General features: G+C 35.4%; 2 protein-coding genes across 2 annotated transcripts in view; one reads left to right on the top strand and one right to left on the bottom strand.

Moving 5' to 3' along the window:
* The window catches only part of LOC140137894 (synaptogyrin-1-like), a 36,053-nt gene extending 22,640 nt beyond the window's left edge, over positions 1 to 13,413 (top strand). The window contains 5 exon segments of the mRNA XM_072159698.1: positions 3,301 to 3,396; positions 3,399 to 3,468; positions 3,471 to 3,536; positions 4,668 to 4,807; positions 6,052 to 13,413. Coding sequence (XP_072015799.1) covers positions 3,301 to 3,396; positions 3,399 to 3,468; positions 3,471 to 3,536; positions 4,668 to 4,807; positions 6,052 to 6,261 — 582 coding nt within the window. The 3' untranslated portion in view covers positions 6,262 to 13,413.
* A 3,778-nt stretch (positions 13,414 to 17,191) lies between these two features.
* Positions 17,192 to 25,971, bottom strand: part of LOC140137893 (guanine nucleotide-binding protein G(o) subunit alpha-like) — a 35,952-nt gene continuing 27,172 nt past the window's right edge. The window contains exon 10 of the mRNA XM_072159697.1: positions 17,192 to 25,599. The gene's annotated coding sequence lies outside the window, so the exon portion shown is untranslated. The remainder of the gene's footprint in view (positions 25,600 to 25,971) is intronic.

Raw genomic sequence — 25,971 nt, 5'->3', positions numbered from 1 at the left:
AATCCACCCCTCCCCCATGGAAGACATGACCTTAATCTCCCACACAGGGGGTGTAGATTTCAAATGGAATCATTCATTCAGATAACCCCATTTGAAATTCACACTCCTTGTGTGGAAGACTAAGGCCGGGGGGGGGGGGGACACTCAACTTTGATTTTGGTAGGGTTGTGCTGAGCGGATCTTTGGGAACAAAGAACTGATTTTTGGGCAAAATAGGGGCTTGGTGAACTGAAATTAGGGCCAAATTAAAGGCTGTGGAGCTAAAAAATTCCAATTGGACAAAAATTGGAAAAAAATTTGGAAAAAAAAGACCTACAATTGTAGGTCTTTTAAAAAAAATTGTAAAATTTGAGGCTCAAAGAACTGGAACAGATCCAAATATGGGTCTTAAGGAACTACCGTACCGGAGAGCCTGAAAAAGGGACCCTTATACCACCGCACATACCTTTACCACCTTTACATGTGAGTGCCCACTGCCCCCCCCATGTCTTCCATAGGGTATATGGGTTTCAAATTGAATGTTGAATGCATATTTTGCCTTGCATTATCAATTTGAGATGGGTAGTAGTACAGATTATGCCTTCATGTTTTCATAGTGTGTGGTGCAAGGTGGCTCTTTCCTTGACTCAACTCTACCCCTAGTATTTCCCAGGAGTATTTCCCCGATTTTTCTTTAAAAAAAGTGTGAAGTTGTTCAGTAACATTTGCTTCCTATGTGTGAATAATGTACTTTGCTAAATTGGATAGGAGTTATGAGTATCATACATGTAACCAAAAACTAATAGGATTGCTTGACTTGACTTTTCTCTGATACTATAGCACAAGCTCTGTGCTGGACTCTTGATGCCTGTATCATTATTCGAGGGGCGTCACTGTTTGCGAACGGGGCTACTTCTACTTCGCATGTTGCAACCACAATCAATAGCATGCAAGGGGGTGCACACCCCATGTTTGTCATTCAGTTGGGTGGAGGCAAATAGCCTGAGAAATAGCTGGAATAGGCTGCAATAGGCAAAACGTTGGAAAATATTGAAGGTGGTATTGGGAGGCATTTTCTAGAAATTAGGAAATGCTGTGAGCATGTTTTAAGCAGCTTAATTGAGTAGCGTAAAGTACACTGATCAATATTCCTTTTGTTTGAATCAAATCGGACATATGGTTTCCTTAATACATCAAATTATATTTTCTTTGTATCTTATTGTTTTTATCACTAATCAATACAGTTAATGAGCTAAAAGGACTGTAAAGGCTCACTAACATGTAATTTTTGCCAATATTTTGCTAAAAATCAATGCATAAATGTTCATGGTACTTTATTTTGCATAATTTTGCCCTGAAACTTCGTCAAAGTGTTTCTAATATGTTATAATGTATCATATAGTTACAGTCCTTTTAGCTCATTAACTGTATTGATTATTGATCAAATTTAAAAACAATAAGATACAAAGAAAATATAATTTGATGTACCGTATTATGGGAACCGTATATCTGATTTGCTTCAAACAAAAGGCATATTGATAAGTGTACTTTACCCGACTCAATTAATCTGCTTAAAACATGCTCAAAGCATTTCCTAATTTCTAGAAAATGTTTCCAATACCACCAGTCGGGGGAACCTGCACATGCTGCTGACCATAATGGCTAATGAAAGTCATTTAAGGTAACTTAAATACCCAAAATTGTACAGGAGCAGACAAATTATGGTGTGGTAATTGAAGCATGTAAAAACGTTGTTCAATTTTCAACTTTGATCAGGTTCAGCTTTTTTATGAAAACATAACATAATAGTGAAGGAATTGTAGTATTTTTAGGCCATGTGCATTTTTATGTTCTTGTCTCTGCCCGCATCATATATTCTGGACTTGGTCCATATTTGTTTTTCTTGTTTTAAAAAGTTCCTGATTTTCATTATAAACAAAGGAGCATGAATCATCCCTTTTAAAGATGTTTTTATGGTGCATTCTACCTCTTAGAACATAAAAAGTACCCCTTTTCCAAGAACGTGTTGAAAAGGGATGACAACTAATTAGCAATGCCAATTTTGCATTGCTAATGCCTATTTTGCATTGCCAAAAACACACACAAAAACACACCACCTTCACTTTTCCAAAACCCTCAGGACGAGAACCAAAATTTTATGTGGCCTTATGTATGCACATGCACAATGTCACATAGTTGTGCATGCAAATCTAATTCAGGTCACATATTTAGCATGATTAGACCCATGAAACTGATGACCAAATACAGCATCACCTCAAAATTCCTGTGCAATCTTTAAACACTTGCACTGACCCATGGTTCCTAGCTGCCCTAATCTGGCCTCCTTCATCTATATAATAGCTAGAGAGATGGATGAACGCAGTGTTTGGAAATCTCAGGCTTATATACATAGAGCCTGTAGTTATCATGGTTATACTATACATAGTAAATGTCAGCCATGCATGAATATTGGAATACATACTCTACTTAAACACAACAACTATTGAAGACCATGAATGTTTTGTTTTGTGGTTAATTTTAAAATTCCAGTCATTTAAGAAAAATGTTGCATGATAAAATGTGTTTTAAACAACGAATGAAGTTTATATAGATTCATACTCTAAAGGCTTTAATTGTTATCATCTACTGAAGATAGCACCAAATATGTATTTTTTTGTGTCTATTTTCCACTATTGAAGGTTAGGGGATCAAATCTGTACTGTAGGTAGTAATTTTCGATACCATATTTAATGTGTGTGTGCGTAAAGTCCTAACTTAGACTTGCATTTCATCGTTAAATAGCTTCCTTCTAAAGTGATTGACATAAATCCATAATATGTGATTTCTACACAGACGCCCTCAATTTTTCTTGAATTTCCACTTTTTGCACGATTGTAATGACCAATGGTCACTAAAATCTATATGAAAGACTTAAACCTGAAGTGCTTTAGGTTTTATATATACCTCCCTGCTTTGTGAAACTCCGCTCAATAATGATTAACATTGACAATAGTTATAGGCGCTGAAATTAAATAGCGATTTTCTTTATTTTGGTTGAAATTAAAAGGGGACATTTATAATGTGATTAAAGGGCCTAGATTTTATCTTGGTTTGCGAGAATCAAAATCCATCATAGTTACTGTATGATACAATGAGGGAAGTTGATTCGCACAACCGAAATCGAATTCTCATCGAAATCTAGGGCCTGGATTAGTGAAAACAAATAAGAATCTATTCTAAATTCCACATATATAAAGTATAAAGGATGATATTTTTCAAATCTTACTTTCACCCAATTCTGAATATCTTGTCATTTTACAGGTGTTTGCTGTAATAGTATTTGGTTGTATAGCATCACAAGGGAAACAGATGTCACCACTTGGTGGAGAGTACTGTGTTTACAATGGACAGAGTAAGCGCCTCTTGGATTTGGTATCGCTATTGGCGTATTTGCATTCCTTGCATGTACTATATTTCTAGTTGTCGACGCCTCTTTGACAATCTTAGCAATGTAACGCATAGAAAGTATGCTGTTATAGGAGACCTTGCATTTTCAGGTAGGTGTATAATGTTCTGGTGTGACCCAGCTTAACCAGGGGTTGAGTTTAGAGAAGGACAGGTGTGATATAAAATTGCATTGATTGAGCCCATATTTATTGGTCTAGCTATGAGTTTTAAAATATTGGATGAGACATAGTCAAGTCCAATATTTTGAAACTCATAGGGAGGTGTCTTAAAGGTGGGTAAGCTGATTGACAACCTCATCCCCACTTTACCCCCATCAAAATGCAGATTTTGATATCAGGTGAACGTTCCTATTTTTCTCATTAACAATAATATATTGTAATTAGGCATTCCAAATCGGTATATTTCCGAAGAAATCATCAAAAAACTGTTGAATTAGTCTTAGCTGTGATATACCACGTTTGAGAATAATTTGACAGTTGTTAATGATAGGCATGAGAAATTACAGTTTTAAAACTTAATAATTCATTTTTTGGGGGGGTCAAAATTTCCGCAACTTTATTTAATTTCAGCCTGTTTTTGGTACTTTTTGCCCAATTTTGCACGCATTTTCATTAAAAAAAAAAAAATTTTAGGGAAGTGCAGTCTCATGCCTGTAATGAGAAAAATAGGAGCTCTCATTTTATTACATGAATATCATTAATAAAAATACTGTAGACTATATTATCATGATTATCACACAGTATAAATGTCAATAATTCCATAAGGAATTAGTCCCATTTAAAAGAAACATTTATGAGTTCTTTTTGCATGAATGCTTGAAAGGGACAACATTTGATGTTATACGTCAATTTTAAAGAATTCCATTTTCCAAATATATCAGGTCAATTTCTTTTAAGAGAATATGAAAGTGGACCCATCAATATACCAGTTTATCAAAAAATTTGACTCATTGATATACCATAAAAGTCAAAAATTTTCAGTCAAATTGAACACAAATTGTTTGTATATTTGCAACTTTTCACCAAAAAAATAGGTCAAAATATCTGTTCACTCAGTAGAAACATAATCAGAATCAATTCCAGTATTCATAACCTCCATCTATATGTATCACAGCATATATGCATCCCAATCATATTCCTTATTTAATAGATGATAATATTCTTGAGCAAGATCTACATGTACTGACCAATTCATTCTCTGTGTTTTTTCCAATTCCGTAGCTGTATGGTGCTTCATGTGGTTTGTATGCTTCTGTTTCTTAACGGATGCATGGAGGAATACTAAACCATATGAGAAACCTCCACGTCAAAGTGAGGTCAAGGCAGCCATAGCTTTTAGCTTCTTCTCAGTAATTCCATGGGTAAGTTGAGTAACCTCCAACTCAAAGTGAGTTCAAGGCAGCCTTAAAATTTTTGCTTCTTCTCAGTATTTTCATGAGTAAGTTGAGTAACCTTCCGGGGGGATCACTCACATAAATGGTCTGTACGCATGCGTGACCAAAAAAACAAGTAAAAGGGGGTGTTTTTTTAGGCAAGGCAAGTTACTGCTGCGTGACGCGTTTAGGGTCTAAAAACAGTGATTTTCAAGAATAAGGGTAGTTTTCTGAAACTGGACAACTTGTTTTGGGTACCTTTTCAAATTTTTGGTAAATTATTAGTCCAAAAAGGGTACATTTGTTGCATTTTCACCAGCTAAAAACTCATTAGGGGGTAAATTCTACACTAAATTACCTTATTAAGGGGCTAAATTTGCTGGTAGGGTAAAACTGCTTAGGGGTGTTTGAGAAAATTTGGTCACGCATGCATACACTGTCATATTTGAGTGCCCCGGGAGTAACCTCCAACTCAAAGTGAGGTCAAGGCAGCCAAAGGCTAAATTTGCTGGTAGGGTAAAACTCGTTTAGGGGGTGTTTGAGAAAAATTTGGTCACGCATGCGTACACTGTCATATTTGAAGCTTTATCTTCTTCTCAGTAATTTCATGGGTAAGTTGAGTAACCTCCAACTCAAAGTGAGGTCAAGGCAGCCATAGCTTTTAACTTCTCCTCAGTAATTTCATGGGTAAGTTGAGTAACTTCCAACTCAAAGTGAGGTCAAGGCAGCCATAGCTTTTAACTTCTTCTCAGTAATTTCATGGGTAAGTTGAGTAACCTGCAACTCAAAGTGAGGTCAAAGCAGCCATAGCTTTTAACTTCTTCTCAGTAATTCCATGGGTAAGTTGAGTAACTTCCAACTCAAAGTGAGGTCAAGGCAGCCATAGCTTTTAACTTCTTCTCAGTAATTTCATGGGTAAGTTGAGTAGCCTGCAACTCAAAGTGAGGTCAAGGCAGCCATAGCTTTTAACTTCTTCTCAGTAATTTCATGGGTAAGTTGAGTAACCTCCAACTCAAAGTGAGGTCAATGCAGCCATAGCTTTAACTTCTTCTCAGTAATTCCATCGGTAAGTTGAGTAACCTCCAACTCAAAGTGAGGTCTTTACGCTGGTACACACTGATAAAGTAAACAATGTCCGTTCTTTTTTGAAAGCAATATATTTAAGAATCCTCTTTAAACCATAGAAAGGAAAATATTCTCATCAAATATCAAACAATGTTTATATTTTTCAGGCTGGTCTGACTGTGCTAGCCTTCATGAGATACAGACAAGGTGCCCAATCTGCATTCTCACCTAGCTACGAACCAGAGCCCTCCTCCGCTACCAATCCATATTCATCTTTCCCGGGAGATACTGCCCAACCAGGAGATGCGTACCAGCAACCTCCCTTTGGAGAGAAATCAGGCATCCCAGATTCACAATACCAAGCGCCCTCTTATTAACACGAGGTGGAATAGCGTGGGGTATTAGAATCGGGCTATTCCACTTGAAATCCATACATCTCCTATGGAAGACATGACCTTAATCTTCCACATAGGGAGTGTGTATTTAAAATGGGGTTACCTGAATATTTGTGGCGCCATTTGAAATCTACACTCCCTGTGTTGGAGATTATTAAAGTCATGTCTTGGATTGTATGGATTTCAACTGGAATAGCCCAGTTGGTGCAGCTAAGATTGGAGTTAGGTATATTCCTTCCCTGGTGTTACATAATTGTATTTGCTTACGCATGATGTGTGCGTAGGGGTGATGACTTTTTTTAGTAAATAGTCTTGCTTTTTAGGAACAGTGTCTGGGATGTTTGTCTGGGTTCTTGGGTTAATTTACATATTGAGCTAAGGGACAGGTTGTGTTATATATTTATTGCTATTTTGAAGACTTGAATGTGATATGGTTAAGGAGGGAAAGCATAATTATAGAGACCATTTTCTCGATATCCCGTCTGGTACCATGTAGCCTCATCTTTTCTTCGAGAAGTCCGACATTTTAATACGAATGTTTTATCACCAATTGCAGTACGATTGTCAGTTAAATATATTCGTCACTGGCAAATAGTGCACACAAGGCATATTTTGTGGAATCTGTTCAAAATGGCTCTTGTAATGTAAAAATATTTTGATTCCTAAACTGCAATAGCCCCTGAAATGGGGCTTTGTCAGTGGATATACTGTAAAAGGTCTACACCAATCTAAGGTCCTTAAAACCCATAGGCACTATTGGCTGAATTACCAGCCTCTAAGAACTATCTTGATTGGTTACAAAGAGGCCTATATCATGTATTAAGCCAATCAGAGACATGGTAAGAATAGTCAATAGAGCTTTAGCTGAAGGGATTAGATTGATATTGCTGAGAGATTCAAAAGCTATATTTTGATTGGTTACACAGATGTCTATATCTTGTAATTAACCATTCAGAGGCATTGTAAAGAAAGGCATTAGTGGCCATGGGAACACAGTGTAGGCTTTTGACTTGAAAGCCAAAACAATTGGAAAAGTTAGTGTTTTGAAAATTTGGCTCAATATGTGATACCCACAGTACACTATGTCTTAGGAAAAGAGCATTTGATGCTGAACTTTGTTCATCGGAGATGAGCTTAGATAGATTGTAATATTATACAATACACCCCCTATGGAAGACATGACCTTAATCTTCCACACATGAAAACATTGTACAGGGTGTGTGAATTTTCAACTGGGTTACCAGAATAGGTGACTCCATTTGAATTCTACACCCCCTCTGTGGGAGATAAAGGTCATGTCTTGCACACAGGGCGTATACATTTCAACTGGAATAGCCCATCGTGGTGAGTTTGCAATTGATTCTCAAGACCTGACCACTGACCAGGCATTGTTCCTCCTAATGTACACCATGTATAATTGGTGTTATATATCAGTAATATTGAGCCAACCTGTACTCCAAGCAGTGGTATAGCTGCAATAAACAAGTTTTTTGTAAAACTATATAATAAACTATGTACACCCAAATTGATTGAATTGTCTGTTTAGTTGATACATAGAGGCAGTAAATATTGTAGATATATACTGTAGATAGGTGAGAATATAGATGTACAAATCAGATTTTATTTGGACATTTGATCTGATTTGTTATTGATGAGGTTTCTGTATAAAACTAATACATAAAATGATTCTGTTTAAAAGCGGAATTGATATTTGACTGAGGTGGATCATACTGTGTCGCTTGGGAAAGAATATGCAACTCATTGGTCAAATGTCAATTTATCATCCTTTAATTAGCGACTAGTGTATAACTTCTGAGTAAGTCCTCTCGTCAGGGCTAGATCAACAAGTAGGCTGAAATCATTCTGAAGAATTACTTTGATTCGCATAAATCTAATGTGGGAAATTGTTAGAAAATTAATTCTTATATTCTCATTGAAACTCTAACATTGCATTCATCACAAATGCCCTTTAAGCTATAGGTTATTAAAATGTTTTGCCATATTCTCTTTACAAATTAATAAGCATACCGTCCAGCACGTATTGTTTTGCACAAGGTCCTATGCATATGTTTGATGTTGTGCGCATACTACGAGAGGACTATGTTTAAAAAGGATTTGGCAAAATATTATATCACACCAGTTCACATAGTGCACTTTTCTGCCATGGTAGCGTGTGTAATGCGGAAATACGGTGATTGGATCCGATTGGTTAATTGGATCCTGTCACAAAATATCGTTACCTCATGAGCTGAACAAGCCATGTTGCATTGAGAGGCCATTTTAAGGCAATAACAATGATCTTGCCATAAACCCCTAAAATTTGTAATTTAGTCTGTATTCGCTCATGTGATCAGAATTTGGCGACTAGTGCGAGATCCAGGTTGCAAGTGCCAATCACTGGTAGACACTGAAGTGGCAGCAACCTGGATGTCCTAAATCTTTACCATGCAAATGATCACAGGATAAATCACACATCTCTTGGGAACAACCTGGAAAGATCCATGTTATTGCACTGATGTGGTTAGGTGTTGACTTCGTGAGGAGTATTAGTGGTCACTGCTATAGTGAATAGTGGGTAGGCACATACCATGACAGCACCTATGATGTACCTCTTACACTCCCATGGTGTACCACTACTGTGAAATACACACATGGGGCTTTGTAAGAAAGGCAGCAATGTAGTCCTGAGATTCACCCACCTAAGGGTCCATATGGCTGGGGAAGGCTGCAGACCACTGGTAAATAGGCATGGGCCCTAAACTATTCTATGCTTCAGAGCATGATAGACATTGTGATATTTTGTTCAAACACATAAACATGATTTTTGTTTTCAAAACTTCGTATTGACTTCATACCATAGATCTTGCTTTTCCAGATTTTTAATAACTTGAAAATGGTTTGATATAAATTGAAACTTTCTCACCTATTTATGGGTCTTTTTTTTTCTGGTTATCCTAATTATAACATTTACCAAATGTATTAATGCTGACTGTGGCAGATACTGCAATAAGATATTCAAAATTGGGAATATGGTGTCAGGAAAAAAATCTCATGTTTACAAAATTGCCAAAAAAAAAGAAAAAAGAAAAGCTACATAATTTTGGGATGTCATTCGTAAAGACATATACAAATGTGGATCAATAGAGTTATGTATGTAAGATAAATTTATATTATTGTGTGAATTAACAAGTGTTGAAATAGTATGGAGAAATTATTTATATTATGTGTTAACCCAAATCTTATAAGCAACCCACAGTGCACAACTAAAATTGGTTAATTCCCCATTTGTACAGGTCAGTAGTAACTGACAGTATACCAAGGAATTGGATTAAGGAGAATGTTACCATTCTATGACTCCATTTTTAGATTGGTGTGTTTGGGGACAGTACCTACAGATTATAGTGGCAAAAGCGTATATACTAATTGGTGTATGAAAACAAGTGAGCTAAGGTTTGCACATGTTACTAAAATCACACCTAATTCTGAAATTGATGAAACTGTGTTCTGGAGGGGCACCACTATTTGCCTTCACTGAGTCACAAACAAATAAAAGTGGAGAATGCATTCCTACCTAGCAACCAACCAACCAGACAACATGATACATTCTTGCACCTGCTGCTTGAAAAGTTTGATACTGTGCGGATCATGTGGTTGAGTGAACAGTCAGTTTGCAGCTTAGCATTCCTCCTGTCAGATTTCTTGGATTTTTAAAGCAAATGGATTTTCCAATTGTTTTTTTGTCAATTGATCTGTATGTATGTACATAATGTGTTTTAATCAATTCATGTGTAATGTGAGAATATAGTATCATAATAATCAATAACATTCCGAAGATTATACCCACCCAACCCAACCATTTAAACGGGCAATTCCAGTTGAAATACATATACCCCCTGTGGAAGACATGCCCTTAATCTCCTACATATGGGTGTAGATTTCAAATGGAGTCACCAATTCAGGTTACCAAATTCACATCAAGGTCATGTCTTCCTTAGGGGGTGTATGTATTTCAACTGGAACAGCCAATTCCAATAGGTGTATTCCATTGTTTTGTAGGGATATTTAATTGAGAAGAAAATGTAATGTATTGACCGAGTTTAGACTATAAGTACACATTAGAAAACCAGCAGATACTATTGTATTTCCAATCTAGGTGTACAAGTACTGTAATTTTGAGGATATAAGCTGCATCTGAAATTCTTGTATAGCTCAATGCCTTTGTTGTGATGAATCAGTCAGGGATCCATTATTATCTACTAGAAATACGAACTGCAGAAGAATTACGGCACCAGTTCTTGTCGCCTTTGTATATCCTAAACAAAGACTGATATCTCATAATTATAAGCACTAGCCAAATTATAGCTGCATCTTTTAGCTCGGATTTAAGACCTCATTCATTGAAATCGGTCAAGAAATAAAGACACAATGTTCCAAAATCCCAAGGAAGATGAAAATTCAAAATTTTGCAGTTTGAGCTATTACATGCTCTATTGATTTGTACACATTTCCATTGATTGGAACATTAAAGTGCAACTTTTGATTTTGTTCCTTTCTTGGGTTTTAGATAACCGTTTCTTTTATTCTCAACCAATTTCAACAATATCAGGTCTTAAATTGGAGCTAAAGACTGCTGGATTTAATTTTGACATATTTGGCTTTGTTTAGGATATACAGGGGTGAACATAACTGGCACCGCTTTTGCAGTCTTTTTGTCATAAAAGGCTTCTTTTGGGAGCATACATATTTTGTAATGTTTCCTTTGCGATATCAGCTATTTTCAAATGATTTGTGGCCTTTCATGTTTCAAATATACTCAGTAATCTCATTATTTTGTGTATTTTTTAATTGTTTGAGTTACTTAAAAGACCAACCATGAACCGCAGAAATTCACTTTATATTAATATCTAGAGAGACTACAAGTATTAACAATACTACAAGTACAAACAATATAGACAAGTATGTTATTGTGAATTGGATTTGTCCTTCAGTAGTCAATTTGTATTGAAATTCCTTCCCCACAATGCAATGTTGTTATGCAATATGCCTATTACCTTGTCGGAAGGGATTTTGATACAAATTGACTATAGAGAAATCCTGGAGCCACATATTGTCAATAAAGTTGAATTAAAATCTGTAAAACAACTTGATGAACTTTTTGGAAATTATCAAAATTTGGGTCGGTTGGGAAAGGGCGAACAAAATTTTTTTAGGCCTGATGATGCGATGATGAATTGTGCTTCTATTATGCTTGGAAACCTATTTTTGCTTCTTTGATTTAAATATCTGTAAAGATAATTGGACATGTTTATGGACTAAATTATATTTTTCCCTTCACAGCATCAAAATCTTGTGCAATTACAACTTTGCAAATTATAGCGCAATACTCTATTTACCCTGGCATTTGTTGAAGCATATCCAATTTATTGTCACTTACCACTTTGAGTTGTGCTATGCTATAGAAGTAGGCTGTCTGCATTTTGAACATTTTGAATTTGTTTTTTTTTCTTGTGGTGGCTTCTGATTTAGATAAAATCTAGAAACACTTTTAAAGTGCTTAGCCAGCTGCTGTTTGTGTTTGTCTATATTATTATTAGCAAAAAATTATGTTCTATATTATTGTGTACAATGTATAAATTGCTATGTGTGTTTTACATAATTCAAAATTGGAAGTATTTTATATGTATTAGCAGAGATAATGAGATGCAGGGTGAGGATTCAAATGTAATGTTGTAAACGGGGGAGAGCAGAAATTGGACCAAAAAGAATGAACATATACCGTAAACGTTCACCTAATGGTGCCCCTGGGCTCCTTTGCCTTGGGGTAAATTTCATGTACAAATAGAGAGCCCCTCCTCTAAAAATCCCAACAAGAATTAAGGGTATGTGCCCTTATTTGCTGGTGGAATTTTTATGGGAGGGCACTTTTAGTTTATGTCTAAAATTCCAGTTATGTCAAGAGAGCCCATAGCGCCATTAGGCGAACATTTACGGTATGTGGAATCGACCATTATTTGGATACTATTTCCCAGACTGGTTCAGATTCAATGCTCAGTGGAGTTATCATGGTTCTTTGGGATCAAGAAGTGGATCTTGAAGATTATAGGGATCCATTTCACAAAGAATGGACCTTTACTCTCATCAGGATTTTTTCAAAAATATGCCAATCATGCGCAATGTTCATTTCAAGAGGTTCCAGTCGTATTTGTAATAATATATAATTGATAATCGGGCTTTGCAAGTTCTGATGGGTACCAATAAAACTGGGAACCATGCATTTTGATACAGCATGTTGTTCTACATGAGATGATTCCAGGTTGATGTGGGGCAATGTAGACCTTCATGGTCGAGTTCCAGTAGTATGATTAGTCCAGTGGTTAGGCACAGATCCAGGCCAGGTTTTTCAAAAGGGGCCCTCGTAAAAACTATCCTAGTTGCTTCGCTCACTTAAATTTGTGGATTCATATTTTTTTTTAATTTGTGGAAAACGCTTGTGCTTTAGTATGAGCTTGGAACGGTCCATGGATTTCCCATGGATTAGCATGTGTCCATCATGAACCAACCTGGGTAAACAAAAACAAACGAAACTGAATACCTGTTTTTAGGAAATACAAAATTTATGCACCTACTCCTAGCTTCAATGCAGTTCTTGATTTATTTATTTCCCCCTTTTGGGGTATCTGCTACTCAAGAGGCTGAAGTTAATTTTTATTTTATTTTCTCTTTCGCTTTCATTTTTTTAAGGCTTCCCACATCCCCTGGAACCACATATACCAGTTATCAATCAAACACATCTGTTCTATTTTCCATATTAAGACCTGTATCAGCATCTTTAAACTTCTTGAAATGTATTAAAAATCTCTCAAGTACAATTATTGAATTAGTTGTATTATAATTCTACAGATTTATGTCAATGGTAGGCATTCCTTGTGTTGAGCCCTGTCTGAGTGTTTCTACTACTGTAGCCCATTCATTGCGAGTATGATAATATAATGTATGTGTGATGTAATGTGTGATGTACAGTGAATACCTCACCTGATGGTTTATTACAATGTTCCTCACAATCTTGCAGGGAGTTAATGAAATCAAGAGATTTGTTCAATATTGAAATAAACATGTGATTGTGACCCATAATAAGTTGTATACTGGTCAGTTTTATTTTGTTGTATATCTATTAGGCGTTTCCATTCAAAAGCCACACAACATCCAAAATGGCAGATTTACCAGATTTACCAGAGGCAATGTCAAAAATTATATCTTATTATTATATTTTGGCTTCCCCTGCCCCTCTGGTTCCGACTGTAATGACATTTTGATTACTATGTAGAGGACTGCAAAATCTTATTTGGTATACACTTGAGGCCAGTGGCATAACCGGGGGGGGGGGGGACCAAATATAAATGCATCAACTCGCCCGAAAAAATTAATAAATCCTATGCTATGCGATAGCGTGCGAAAGCACTGCGCGTACACAATCAATGTACTCCGCAAGGGGAGGAGAGAAAGAGGGGAGAAAGAAGAAAAAAGGAAAGAAAAAGAGGGACGAGAAAAGGGAAAGAAGAAAAGAAAAAAGGAAAAAAAAATGGAAAGGGAGAAGAGAAAGGGAAAATCAAGGATAACTTGTACAAATTTTGGTGCAGCTTCAAACAAATATATACTATAGGGTCCACAACTTCCCCATAGTTCCCTCTAAATACTTTTTAAAATAAGTCGAAAAATATTTGACAAAATAAAAATGTGTAAAAGTGTATGGATAGCCTTATTTGTTTTATACATATGGACCAAATTATAGCGTCACACGTCATTGCGTTTAGTCACAATGGTTCATTATGTAAAAATTAGACAAAAATAATGCATGCGCGCTGATGTCGATATGTAGCGCAAATGCATTATTTTGTCTAATTTCTCGAGCAACAAGTAATACGCATTCATTAACCTATTTGAATTGTATTTCATAACGAAAAAAAAAAATACATGTGATTTTTGCTGTTTTTATATAACAAAACTATCAATAAAAATGTTGGAAATAGGACCAAATATAAATGCATCAACTCGCCCGAAAAAATAAATAAATCCTATGCTATGCGATAGCGTATGCGAAAGCACTGCGCTGTGTACATAATCAATGTACTCCGCAAGGGGAGGAGAGAAAGAGGGAGAAAGAAGAAAAAAGGAAAGAAAAAGAGGGACGAGAAAAGGGAAAGAAGAAAAGAAAAAGGAAAAAAAAATGGAAAGGGAGAAGAGAAAGGAAAATCAAGGATAACTTGTACAAATTTTGGTGCAGCTTCAAACAAATATATACTATAGGGTCCACAACTTCCCCATAGTTCCCTCTAAATACTTTTTAAAATAAGTCGAAAAATATTTGACAAGATAAAAATGTGTAAAAGTGTATGGATAGCCTTATTTGTTTTATACATATGGACCAAATTATAGCGTCACACGTCATTGCGTTTAGTCACAATGGTTCATTATGTAAAAATTAGACAAAAATAATGCATGCGCGCTGATGTCGATATGTAGCGCAAATGCATTATTTTGTCTAATTTCTCGAGCAACAAGTAATACGCGTTCATTAACCTATTTGAATTGTATTTCATACCCGAGAAGAAAAATACACGTGATTTTTGCTGTTTTTATATAACAAAACTATCAATAAAAATGTTGGAAATAGGACCAAATATAAATGCATCAACTCGCCCGAAAAAATAAATAAATCCTATGCTATGCGATAGCGCATGAAAGCACTGCGCGACACAATCAATGTACTCCGCAAGGGGAGGAGAGAAAGAGGGAAGAAAGAAGAGAAAAGGAAAGAAAAAGAGGGAAGAGAAAAGGGAAAGAAGAAAAGAAAAAAGGGGAAAAAATGGAAAGGGAGAAGAGAGAAGGGAAAATCAAGGATAACTTGTACAAATTTTGGTGCAGCTTCAAACAAATATATACTATAGGGTCCACAACTTCCCCATAGTTCCCTCTAAATACTTTTTAAAATAAGTCGAAAAATATTTGACAAAATAAAAATGTGTAAAAGTGTATGGATAGCCTTATTTGTTTTATACATATGGACCAAATTATAGCGTCACACGTCATTGCGTTTAGTCACAGTGGTTCATTATGTAAAAATTAGACAAAAATAATGCATGCGCGCTGATGTCGATATGTAGCGCAAATGCATTATTTTGTCTAATTTCTCGAGCAACAAGTAATACGCGTTCATTAACCTATTTGAATTGTATTTCATACCCGAGAAGAAAAATACATGTGATTTTTGCTGTTTTTATATAACAAAACTATCAATAAAAATGTTGGAAATAGGACCAAATATAAATGCATCAACTCGCCCGAAAAAATAAATAAATCCTATGCTATGCGATAGCGTGCGAAAGCACTGCGCGTACACAATCAATGTACTCCGCAAGGGGAGGAGAGAAAGAGGGAAGAAAGAAGAGAAAAGGAAAGAAAAGAGGGAAGAGAAAAGGAAAGAAGAAAAGAAAAAGGGAAAAAAAAATGGAAAGGGAGAAGAGAGAAGGGAAAATCAAGGATAACTTGTACAAATTTTGGTGCAGCTTCAAACAAATATATACTATAGGGTCCACAACTTCCCCATAGTTCCTCTAAATACTTTTTTTAAAATAAGTCGAAAAATATTTGACAAAATAAAAAATGTGTAAAAGTGTATGGATAGCCTTATTTGTTTTTTATACATATGGACCAAATTATAGCGTCACGTCATTATGCGTTTAGTCACAATGGTTCATTATGTAAAAAAGAGACCGTTTTAAACAGTGTTAAAAAGTTGCATCCGAGTCCATAGGAGCAGTTCTCAAACAATACAGTAGGCCAGGTCTATTCATGTGTTTGTTAAAGAAAACCTGACTGCTATGGACTCTGGTGCAACTTTTAAAACTGCCTCTTTTCTTGCACAACCATTGTGACTGAACGCAATGACGTGTGATGCTATAAATTGGTCCACATGTGTAAAACAAATAGGGCTATGCATACCTTTTTACACTTTTACATTTCATAAAATATTTTTGGACTAATTTAAAAAAGTTTCATTGTGAAATTTGTACTCAGAAACCATAGACCCTCGAGTCTATGCTGACAGATTTTTTAGCTTCTAATATGCTCAAAACCAGGAGCTTCAGGACAACATTTGATCAGAAATTTGGACATTATAAAATCTATAACCAAAGCTATAAACTGCCTGTTCAATAGTGTAATGATGGCGGCAAACAGATAGCTTCTGTTTGGATGACTCTTGGAGCTGAGAAGCATATTAAAATGTCCTGCGCGCATCCAACGCATCATGAAGAGGCTGCTACTTCTGGCAAAACTACATCCTCGTGTGTTCATAGTGCAAATATTTCGTGCCAATATCCTTCGATTGAGAAAGATATCATATACGGTACAAACCTGTTACGGCTAGTGTTTATAGTGGGCAAGTTTCCGGACAATTTCTGACAGGATATAATTTATACGCCAATGTAACCGTACATCTGCTCCCACTATAAACATGTTGATAGAGTAAATGTTCACTTGGTGCACTCAACTCAACCATTAGAGATAAGCCATGAATCAACTTTTGTGACTTTTGAATTGGGCAGTTTTTATCTTCCATTTGGGCTCATTCAGTCATCAAGTCATGGGACATCTTTCATTTTCACACAACACCCAGGAAACGGTCATATAATTATTTCTAAGTTAGTTTTATTGGTACAAAGTTTTACCTTTCGATGTTATGACGAAAATGTTGAGAGGGGGACTTACTTCTTGTGATGTGTTTTGTATGGCAACAGAGTAAATATAACAATGTGAAAGCAGGGTAGTTATGGTCACACACACCATGGGAATAATAAACCCATACAGCTCACACCCTAAACAGAAATAAGAATACACCGACATTTTAATAGTGTAACATTTTCAGTGTAAACGGTCTTTATTGGTGCAACAATATTCTATTCTGTATAAACTGCAAATCTATTTTCAATATTAATCTTTATAAAATTATTATAAAATCTACCTTAATACTACAATGGGCTAATCCATTCACAGGGGGGGGGGGGAGTATAAATTTAAAATAGAAGTAGCACATTACGCAACTCATTTGAAATTTTTCCTCCCTCTGTGCAAGATTCAGGTTGAATCTCAGAGGGTGTATGAAATTCAAATTGAGCTGTCTAATGTGGTCATTGCATTTAAAATTCATACTCCCCCTGTGGAAGATGAAACATCTTCCATCTTTAAATAGAACAGCCCATTATAACCCAAAGGGTTGACACTACATCATTTGGTGGCAGTAAACATTATGCAATCATTTTAATCACAATATTTACATAATTGTCCAATTTGTAGAATGTTTTCAAAGTAAGGCAAATGTGACATAGGAATGCATGATATTTTGACAAGAAAAAAAGCAAGATCTTTGACTACAAAAACTTTGTTGCTTCACATCATGATTTTGTACTACCGTATGTATACAAGGCTGTGTTCAAATCTGTTTATATAATTATGCTGAGGTTGTGAGCATAGGATAAATAAGAAATGGGCCATTATTATTATAATTATTATAAATTATTTTTATGGCGCTCCACAAAGCACAGAATGCCATCAAAAGTGGCGAGAGCGCAATTTAGGATTAACAGACAGGTTGAAAGACTTCCATAATCATGTGTATAAGTGACCAACAAAACATGTACATGTATAATGTAGACTGGAGAATTTCACTTAAATGTTTTGAAATGTAATCATGATTTACTTAATAGAATCTGTGAATGACCAAAGCTCACAAGTCACAAGGAAATAGAATAGCACTCATAATATATGGCAATTAAAAATTTTTTTACAGGCTAGTCCAAAATAATACCTGGTATTTTAAAGATGTACTTGACAATCAACATGATTAAGAAAATGCTATCCTTTTTGATAGTTATCAATCAATAAATCAAAGGATAATAACTATTGTTCTGATCGTATTTATGAAAATCTAAACATTTTGACTTTGGAACCAAGGAATATCCCAAGGGGGCAGCCCCGAAGAGGATATTCCGAGGTCCCATGCAAAATGTTTAGATTTTGTACAAAACCCGAAAAACAACAAATGCAACATTATTATTTATTAATCTAGGTTTTTTTTTTACTAATTTGGTCCATTTTATAAATTTTTGAAATTGGGAATTCAGGAAAATGAATGGTACACATTTTGATTGTCTGATTTCGAGTCAGAGAGAGCAAGTTGCTCCTATGAAAGAGATGTATGCCTATGAAAGAGATGTATGCCTATGAAAGAGATTTCAGAAACAAATCCAATTTTCCCACTTTCACACTGCATCCTAATAAGTTTAAATCCTTTGATGACACATGTATGTCACTTTTTTTTATACACAACTCATTTACTTTTTTCATATCTTGATTAACAAGATAAAAGACACAAATGGTTAATTTTGTGATCTTTGACAAATTCACACCAATCAGTACCATCTTTGAAAATCATGAAAAAAAAAGTCCAATTTGTTTATCATTTTGACAGAATACATTTCTCAAATGTAAATTCTACTCCTACACTGGAGTAAACAATTTGCTGACACAAACAATATAAACATTTTGTTAACAATTGTGAAATACGTCACTTGTGAATACCTATATAACATGATGTACATTGCTATTGAGTCCCTGAAACAAATTGTGAATACATTATATACAATTTAAACTAAGAAGAGAGTAAAATTACATGTAAAATTTCTGAAAGTGAGTTAGTGTCAGTAAGAAATATTTCCAGGAATGAACTTTATCCTTGTGATTGTTCTTGTGCTCTAATAAAAACTTAGTATTCTACAATACAATGTGATAGTGCACTATGCCAATCCAGATGTCAGTACACTTACAGATTGTTGCTGACTGTTGTGATCTCATGCCACAACCAGGATCAGCTACCCTATAATTGAAGACAAAGATAAAAAGACTAGTTTGCGTCTGACGTCACTGTCAATCAAATTCTCTACGATCCTTGGTTGGTTAATAATGCATACAAGGAAGGTCGATTTATCTGGTGCCGATCGGAGAAAAGGAATAGCAGTGAATGGTGAAAAATTACGTACTTTTATCAGGTAAAAAGCAACTTTTCTAGGCATTGTTGACATAGTGCCTTCGCAAAAGAAAGTTTCCTACTGTAAATACCTAACTTTTGAGATGGTTTGTATGTTTGAAGGTGCAAAATTAACAATAAGCGCCCTGTTTTATCGCCGTGTTCAGCAACTCGTATCATCACAACACTTGTAAACAAACTGCTCGAGTTTGATTGACAGATGACGTCAGGCGCAAACTAGTCTTTATTTCTGTCTTTCATTATAACCCCATGGGCATTACCAGCTGAGTTATCATCAGCCTCTAAGAAGTATTTTGATTGGTTAGGAAGGGATGTATATCATGTATTGAAGCAATCATCAGAGATGTGATAAAAATGGTCAGAAGGGCTAAATTGAGAGATCTTAGAGCTCTATTGTGATTGGTTACTCAGATGATTATATCATGTAATTAACTAATCAAAGGCACTGTAAGAAAGGCAGTTGTGCCCATGGGGCTTAATTTTTATCCATGATCTGGGTAAAGTTTGTTAGACTTATATAAGGCGGAAAATTATTTGGCTTTTGTTACTGCGGCCATCAATAAAGTCCCAACTCACGCTCTCGTAATTTCACATAAGTGTGCTTCAGTCAACGCACAACTAGCAAAAGCACTGCAAGCACTGCGCCAAACAGCGTGCATGCCATTCTAATGCAAGGTGTTATGAGTCTTTATTTTTTCCAACTTATATAAGCCGAACAAACTTTAATACTGCATGGGACATTTTTTCAAGCTGGCCTCAATTGTATTTCACAAGAGCTTACAACACCAATTTGCAAAGACCTATTGCAGTGCCGGATTTGGAGCAGTTTATGGTGAAAATATGAAATCAGGTTCTGATTGGCTAATTGAATCAAGTCATCATCAATCTGCATAGCTGCATCGTGTGGCACATGTGTGACCTAGTTCTTTTTACGCTATCGGTCGGCAGCAGTGTAAGATCTTTGCAAAAGGCTGTGAACAGTGCTGCAGGAGCTCAAACTATTACCCACCAGATATAGAATCCAGCACCTTATCGCGCATGAAGTGATGACAAAATCTCAATAAGCATAATCTGGAATATTCTATATATTATACAAAAATGAATGTTTATGAGTACAATGCCATGGTACAATGGTGCAAATATTTACATGAGCTGAAATAAGGACTGTTCCATCCATTCAACTAGGCTAGTTTTGCTGGGTTGATGGGGCAGTTCATATTTCACACAATGAAAATTTGTGTGCCATTTCATGAATAAAACATTCAATATTTTTTTATATTAATTATACAAATTCCTTTTCTTACACTTAATTTTACAAATCACCTGGGGTCCATTTCACTAAACTTTATGACACTTCGTAAGTCTTGAAATTGTTTGTAACTTAAGATGAGCCATAAATTCCATTTTACTGAACGAACAGTACCCTTCGTAAGTAATAAGAATACATTTATTGAATGGCCTTTGATTGTATTGGGTACCGAAACTCATCTCTACATATTGGGGTCAAATCAAAGATATTATACCCAAAGAATACCGATTCAAAATTGCACCATATGTAATGCTATGGTAAATCTGCCATCTTGGTTTATTGCTTATCGCTTATGGGCTTCACACAAACATGGCGGAGTTGGTACTCTTTGATTCTACCTCATTGGGTCAAATACAGAGCAAGGTTTCTTAAATGGGCTAATTGAACAATCGAATGGGACATGAGCAATATTTGTGCAAGAGTTACACAGTGCAACAAAGAATTAGAAGTGAGGCGACAAAAAAAACCCCAACACTGTTCTATGGGCAGACAGACCTATCAAGTAGGGTCGGTCGGTCGGTCATTTTTGTTTTGTTTTTCTCCGGAGGCTAAAATGACCCCAAAAATTTCACCAAAATCTGATAATGTTTTTGCAAACATATTTTCTAAAAACGTTCCACCACAATTAATATCTTTTAGGCAAAAAATGGCTGATAAATTCTCTAAAACACAAATTCTGGGTCGGTCAGGTCCATAGAACAGGGTTTTTTTTGTCGCCTAAAGGCCATTTTTCAATGAAATGTTCTAATTTTCTACCTATCTTTGTCAGTTTTATACAGTAATAAAAGATTGTGAAGAGTGTTCAAAAACTCTCACTGATAAATTTTTTTGAATAATTTAGGCTCAGATCAACTTTGCCCAGATGCATTTTCAAGTTATATTTTTCAGTTATGTATTTTTTTATTTACATGAACTGCTTCCCCTCTTATATGTCAGACTTTCCTATCTTACAAAACAACAACCATACCAGATGGTCACTTGCAATCAAGAATTTCTGCAAATGCTGTTATTTTCACGAAAACATTATTTTGTGTGTGATTTTTACATCTTTGGAAAGGCATTGATTGTTCATTGTACAATAAAAAAACATGAATTCCTATATACAATTTGTTGTGATTTGTAGGGACCGATTGATATTTACACCAGGGGAATAGGGTAATATACAAGGGGAGCACAATTTTATTGTGTATGCCGGGAAAGTTATTCCAGGTAAATAAAGGGAAATGCAAAATTGAGAAATTAGGGGGGGGGGGCACAACATGCTTAAATGTAAACCAAAGGGGAACATGAAATTTTTCATTCAGAAAATTGTCAATTTTCCATTATTTGAAATTATGTGCTCTGAATGTGTATGAAACGCAATAAAGCAAGCACATTCTACGCAAGGCATTACGCGAGGTTAGTAACTGTATTGTGTACAATTTTCCTGTAATACGCATTATGGAGCTGTAACTAATTGCGTTGTGGATACCTGTACATTCTTTAATTTGATGTAAACAGTTTCAAATATTTGGTAAAAAAAGTGATATTTTCTTTGAAATCACACTATTTTTGCAGTCATAAATAGAAACAAAGGCTGATGCCTAATTTGTCCTTGGCAGTAAAACCTTTTAAATGATGGGTTACTGCTTCAGATACAATATTTAGGTGTAAAGGATATAGGGTGTTACCTTTATTTCTGAAGTAATATAAAGAAAACCATAAATATAATGGCATAGGCCTAGATACAGTAAGATAACAATTCAATCAAAAGAAAAAGTAACACAGTACTTGTATCCTACAAAACAAATATTCGAAAGTTCCAAATTGGTGGCTATAAGGGAACAAGGCATAGTCCCGGTACACAATATATACATATAAAATCAGTACTCTTTTTGGTGAAAATGTTGAAAAATATCTCATAAACCTTCTACATGTACCTATATTTACAAACAAAATCTATTTGGTAACTTTCTGGCAATGAGCTATTCCTGTTATAATCCATACACCCCTTATGGAAGCCATGACCTTAATCTTCTACATATGGGGTGTACATTTTAAATATCGTTATCCATTCAGGTAACCCCATTTGAAATTTACACCCACTGTGTGGGAGATTAAGGTCATGTCTACCACAGGGGGTGTATGGATTTCAACTGGAATAGCTCATTTTGATTCTCATAAATACTATACAAAAAATGTAACATATGGAACAACCCAAAATGTGCACTTGTAATTTGGTTTAATGACTGAAGAAAACGGATGCATTGCTAAATGTTGACATCACTTGAAAAATGTAGTGAAGAAGGTATAAGGAGCAGATAGATATAAACGTTGGATAGGAAGTGATGGCGATCAACAATTAAGACATATCTTCATCATGTCTTTGATGATCCTTGTAGAAAAAGAACTGGCAACCCAGCATCCTCTGCAGTCAAGTAAACAAGATCCTCACAATAATAGTGTTGAAAAAGAAGTCTGCTTCTTCAAAACGTAGTGAGTATTGTTTTCTTGGACAAAAAATATGAATTGTCTGCTATGTACTGAAGAAAGACTGACAGTTAATCTATTTTACTGTCTGTACAATTAATGCTCGGACAGAACATGTACATTTGAACACAACCTGTGTGCGACCCACTAGTGTACCAATCTGTGTTAATTGACAATGCATGGGATGTTATAACTATTAACTAGGCAGCCTGCCTTAGCTTCTGTAAAGTATGCACGTAACCTTACGATCAAAATATTAGCCTCAGTCACGATTGACAGAGTGACACGCATTGGCGACATATGCCCTGGTAATAAATAGCGATTTTTGTGTGCTTCGCCTCATCTGATTGTGACAAAATTCAAAGGGGACATATCTGTCAATTAAATTAAAGTTCCATTCAGTGATCCCAGTGCAAGTGTAAAAAAAATTAAAATTGTTTATAAATTGCTTAAAAGTGAAGGATATGTCATTCAAATTGTGATTTGTTATTTTTGAAATGAACAATTTGGCAAAATTTGGCTAATTTATAATACTGTCAGTATACAAATTACAGATTCATGTAAATGCCTTATTTTGTCTTAAATACATGGCTTTCGGCTGAACCACTAGCAGGATTTGTTAGCACATCTATGACAAAGACAAATGTACCCAACTCTGAATTTTAATGATCTTTACGATCGTCCAGATGAGCAAATCACTGAATGGGCCTTTAACATTTTGTGGAAAAGACAAACAATTCTATCTCATATGGAAATGTTACAATATGGCTTTAAGCTCTAGGTTTTAATCTAATGGATGACAATAATCAGCAATGCATCAGTTTTCTTCCAAAGACACAATCATTATGAAAGGCGTTGAATTTTGGTATCACTGTACAATTTAGTAATATTTACAAAAATATACATATTTCAATTGATTTATTCAAAAGGGTGGGATTTGTAAAAAAACATCGCTGTATGATGGACTATACCAGTTGCAATCCACACACCCTCTATGGAAGACATGACCTTAATCTCCCTCACATGGGGTGTACATTCAAATGGAGTCACACTGTGTGGGAGATTAAGGTTGATTTCAACAGGAATAGAGCAATCAATTTAATTATATATTATCATACCACTAAGGGAAACATCAAAGAACACCCCTAACTGGAAATATTTTCATATCTAGTCAGTGAGTGCATATAATACGCTTTATATCTAGTCAGGGAGATCTTATTGCGCAAGCACAATATGCGTATATGGCGAGGTACGCATATTAAGGCAATTCGTGTAAACCGGGCGTGTAAAATGCATGCGATACGTAATACGTGGAACAGTCATCTAATTTTTGTAATGTTTTTCCTATTTTGCATCAATTAAAATTTTTTAAACGTAATTATTTCAATATTTAGAATGACTTAGTGGTATAATAAATTCGTTATTAGGTTCAGCGTCGGTATGGTACGGGAAATTATTGTGCGCTCAGTGACACTGACACTTCGCGCCTGATAATTTCCTGTACCATACCTCCGCTTCACCTAATAACCAATATTACATATTAATTATGTATTAAAAAGTGCATGTTAAAATTAATAACAGTTCAAACTTCATAATCCCATTCAAATGAGAAACATATACATTATTATACATGGGCAAGAGAAACACTCAAGATACGCTCATGTACCTGGAATTCAGACTCAAATGAGTCAACTTGACTTTTTAGGACTTGTGACTTGACTTAAGTCTCCAATCCCAATGACTCAGACTGGAACTTTAGAACTAGAGTCTCAAATCCCAATCGACTCAACACTTCAAAGACTTGACTCAAGACCTAGATGACTCGACTAGAGTTTAGTGGCTCGACTACAAGTATGCTGAAATTTCATGGACATGTATTAAGTACGGGCTTCACTGCACTTGAGTTGAATGTAACAAGGCATCAATAATTGATTCTAAACAAACTCACCAAGCGCCACATGCGATTAAGCTAAACGAGCCTGATGATGCTCAAAATAAAACAATTTCAGTGTTTAATTTGGATCTGGATGTGCTTGGTGGATGATAACTGAATGACATACAGCCAACAAATTTAACAATATTTCATGATTTGATCATATTTTAAGTACTGGTTTCAAAACATTTATCAATAAAAAATCATTGGTATCAAGAACATTATTCATACAATTTTTTCATTTCCACAAATCCAGCATCATCAGGGACCAATTAGAAACTCTTCTCAATGGCTCACTCGTATACCTAGTTTGGTAGGCAAGAAAATAATATAAGATCTCAACAAATAGCCGAAAGCGATTGGACCCAAAGAGTACCAACTCCACCATATTTGCCTGTCACTCATGGCACAGCAAAAAAAGGAGAACCTCAGGTTTACTGCGATTTAAAGTGCATGCTTGTTTCCATTGTGAGAGTAATGCATTGTGCCGATAATATGCGGTAAGTGCTACATGGGTATTTCTCTGAAAAGGTGTACTATTGGAAGATAGGCAAATATGAATTTGAAAATGATTATAAAAATGTTTCCTTTACATATCTGTAAGGATGTAAGTCTCTAGTGCATGAAAACAATATTTGGCGCAATCTTTAGGGCGCCTCTATATTATAGAGGGCGTAATCTGCAGGTTGTGCCAGGTGAGCATCATCTCCGTCACATTTAGGCCAAAAGGAAAAAAGAACAAATAAATTGTTAAAACTCTTAATTATGAGTTTTATGGATAACTTGTAAGTTGCTTGATTCATGTTTGCTTTTTTCATTTAAAAAAATATGATTTTGTACTTTCGTCATTTAGTTGGGACAATGAGAGGCAGGCTGTAC

This window comes from Amphiura filiformis, chromosome 17, assembly GCF_039555335.1.
Source record: "Amphiura filiformis chromosome 17, Afil_fr2py, whole genome shotgun sequence".
In the NCBI taxonomy this organism is placed as follows: domain Eukaryota; kingdom Metazoa; phylum Echinodermata; class Ophiuroidea; order Amphilepidida; family Amphiuridae; genus Amphiura; species Amphiura filiformis.
The sequence above is the reverse complement of the archived record's forward strand: the minus strand, read 5'-3'. Positions and strand labels throughout refer to the sequence as shown.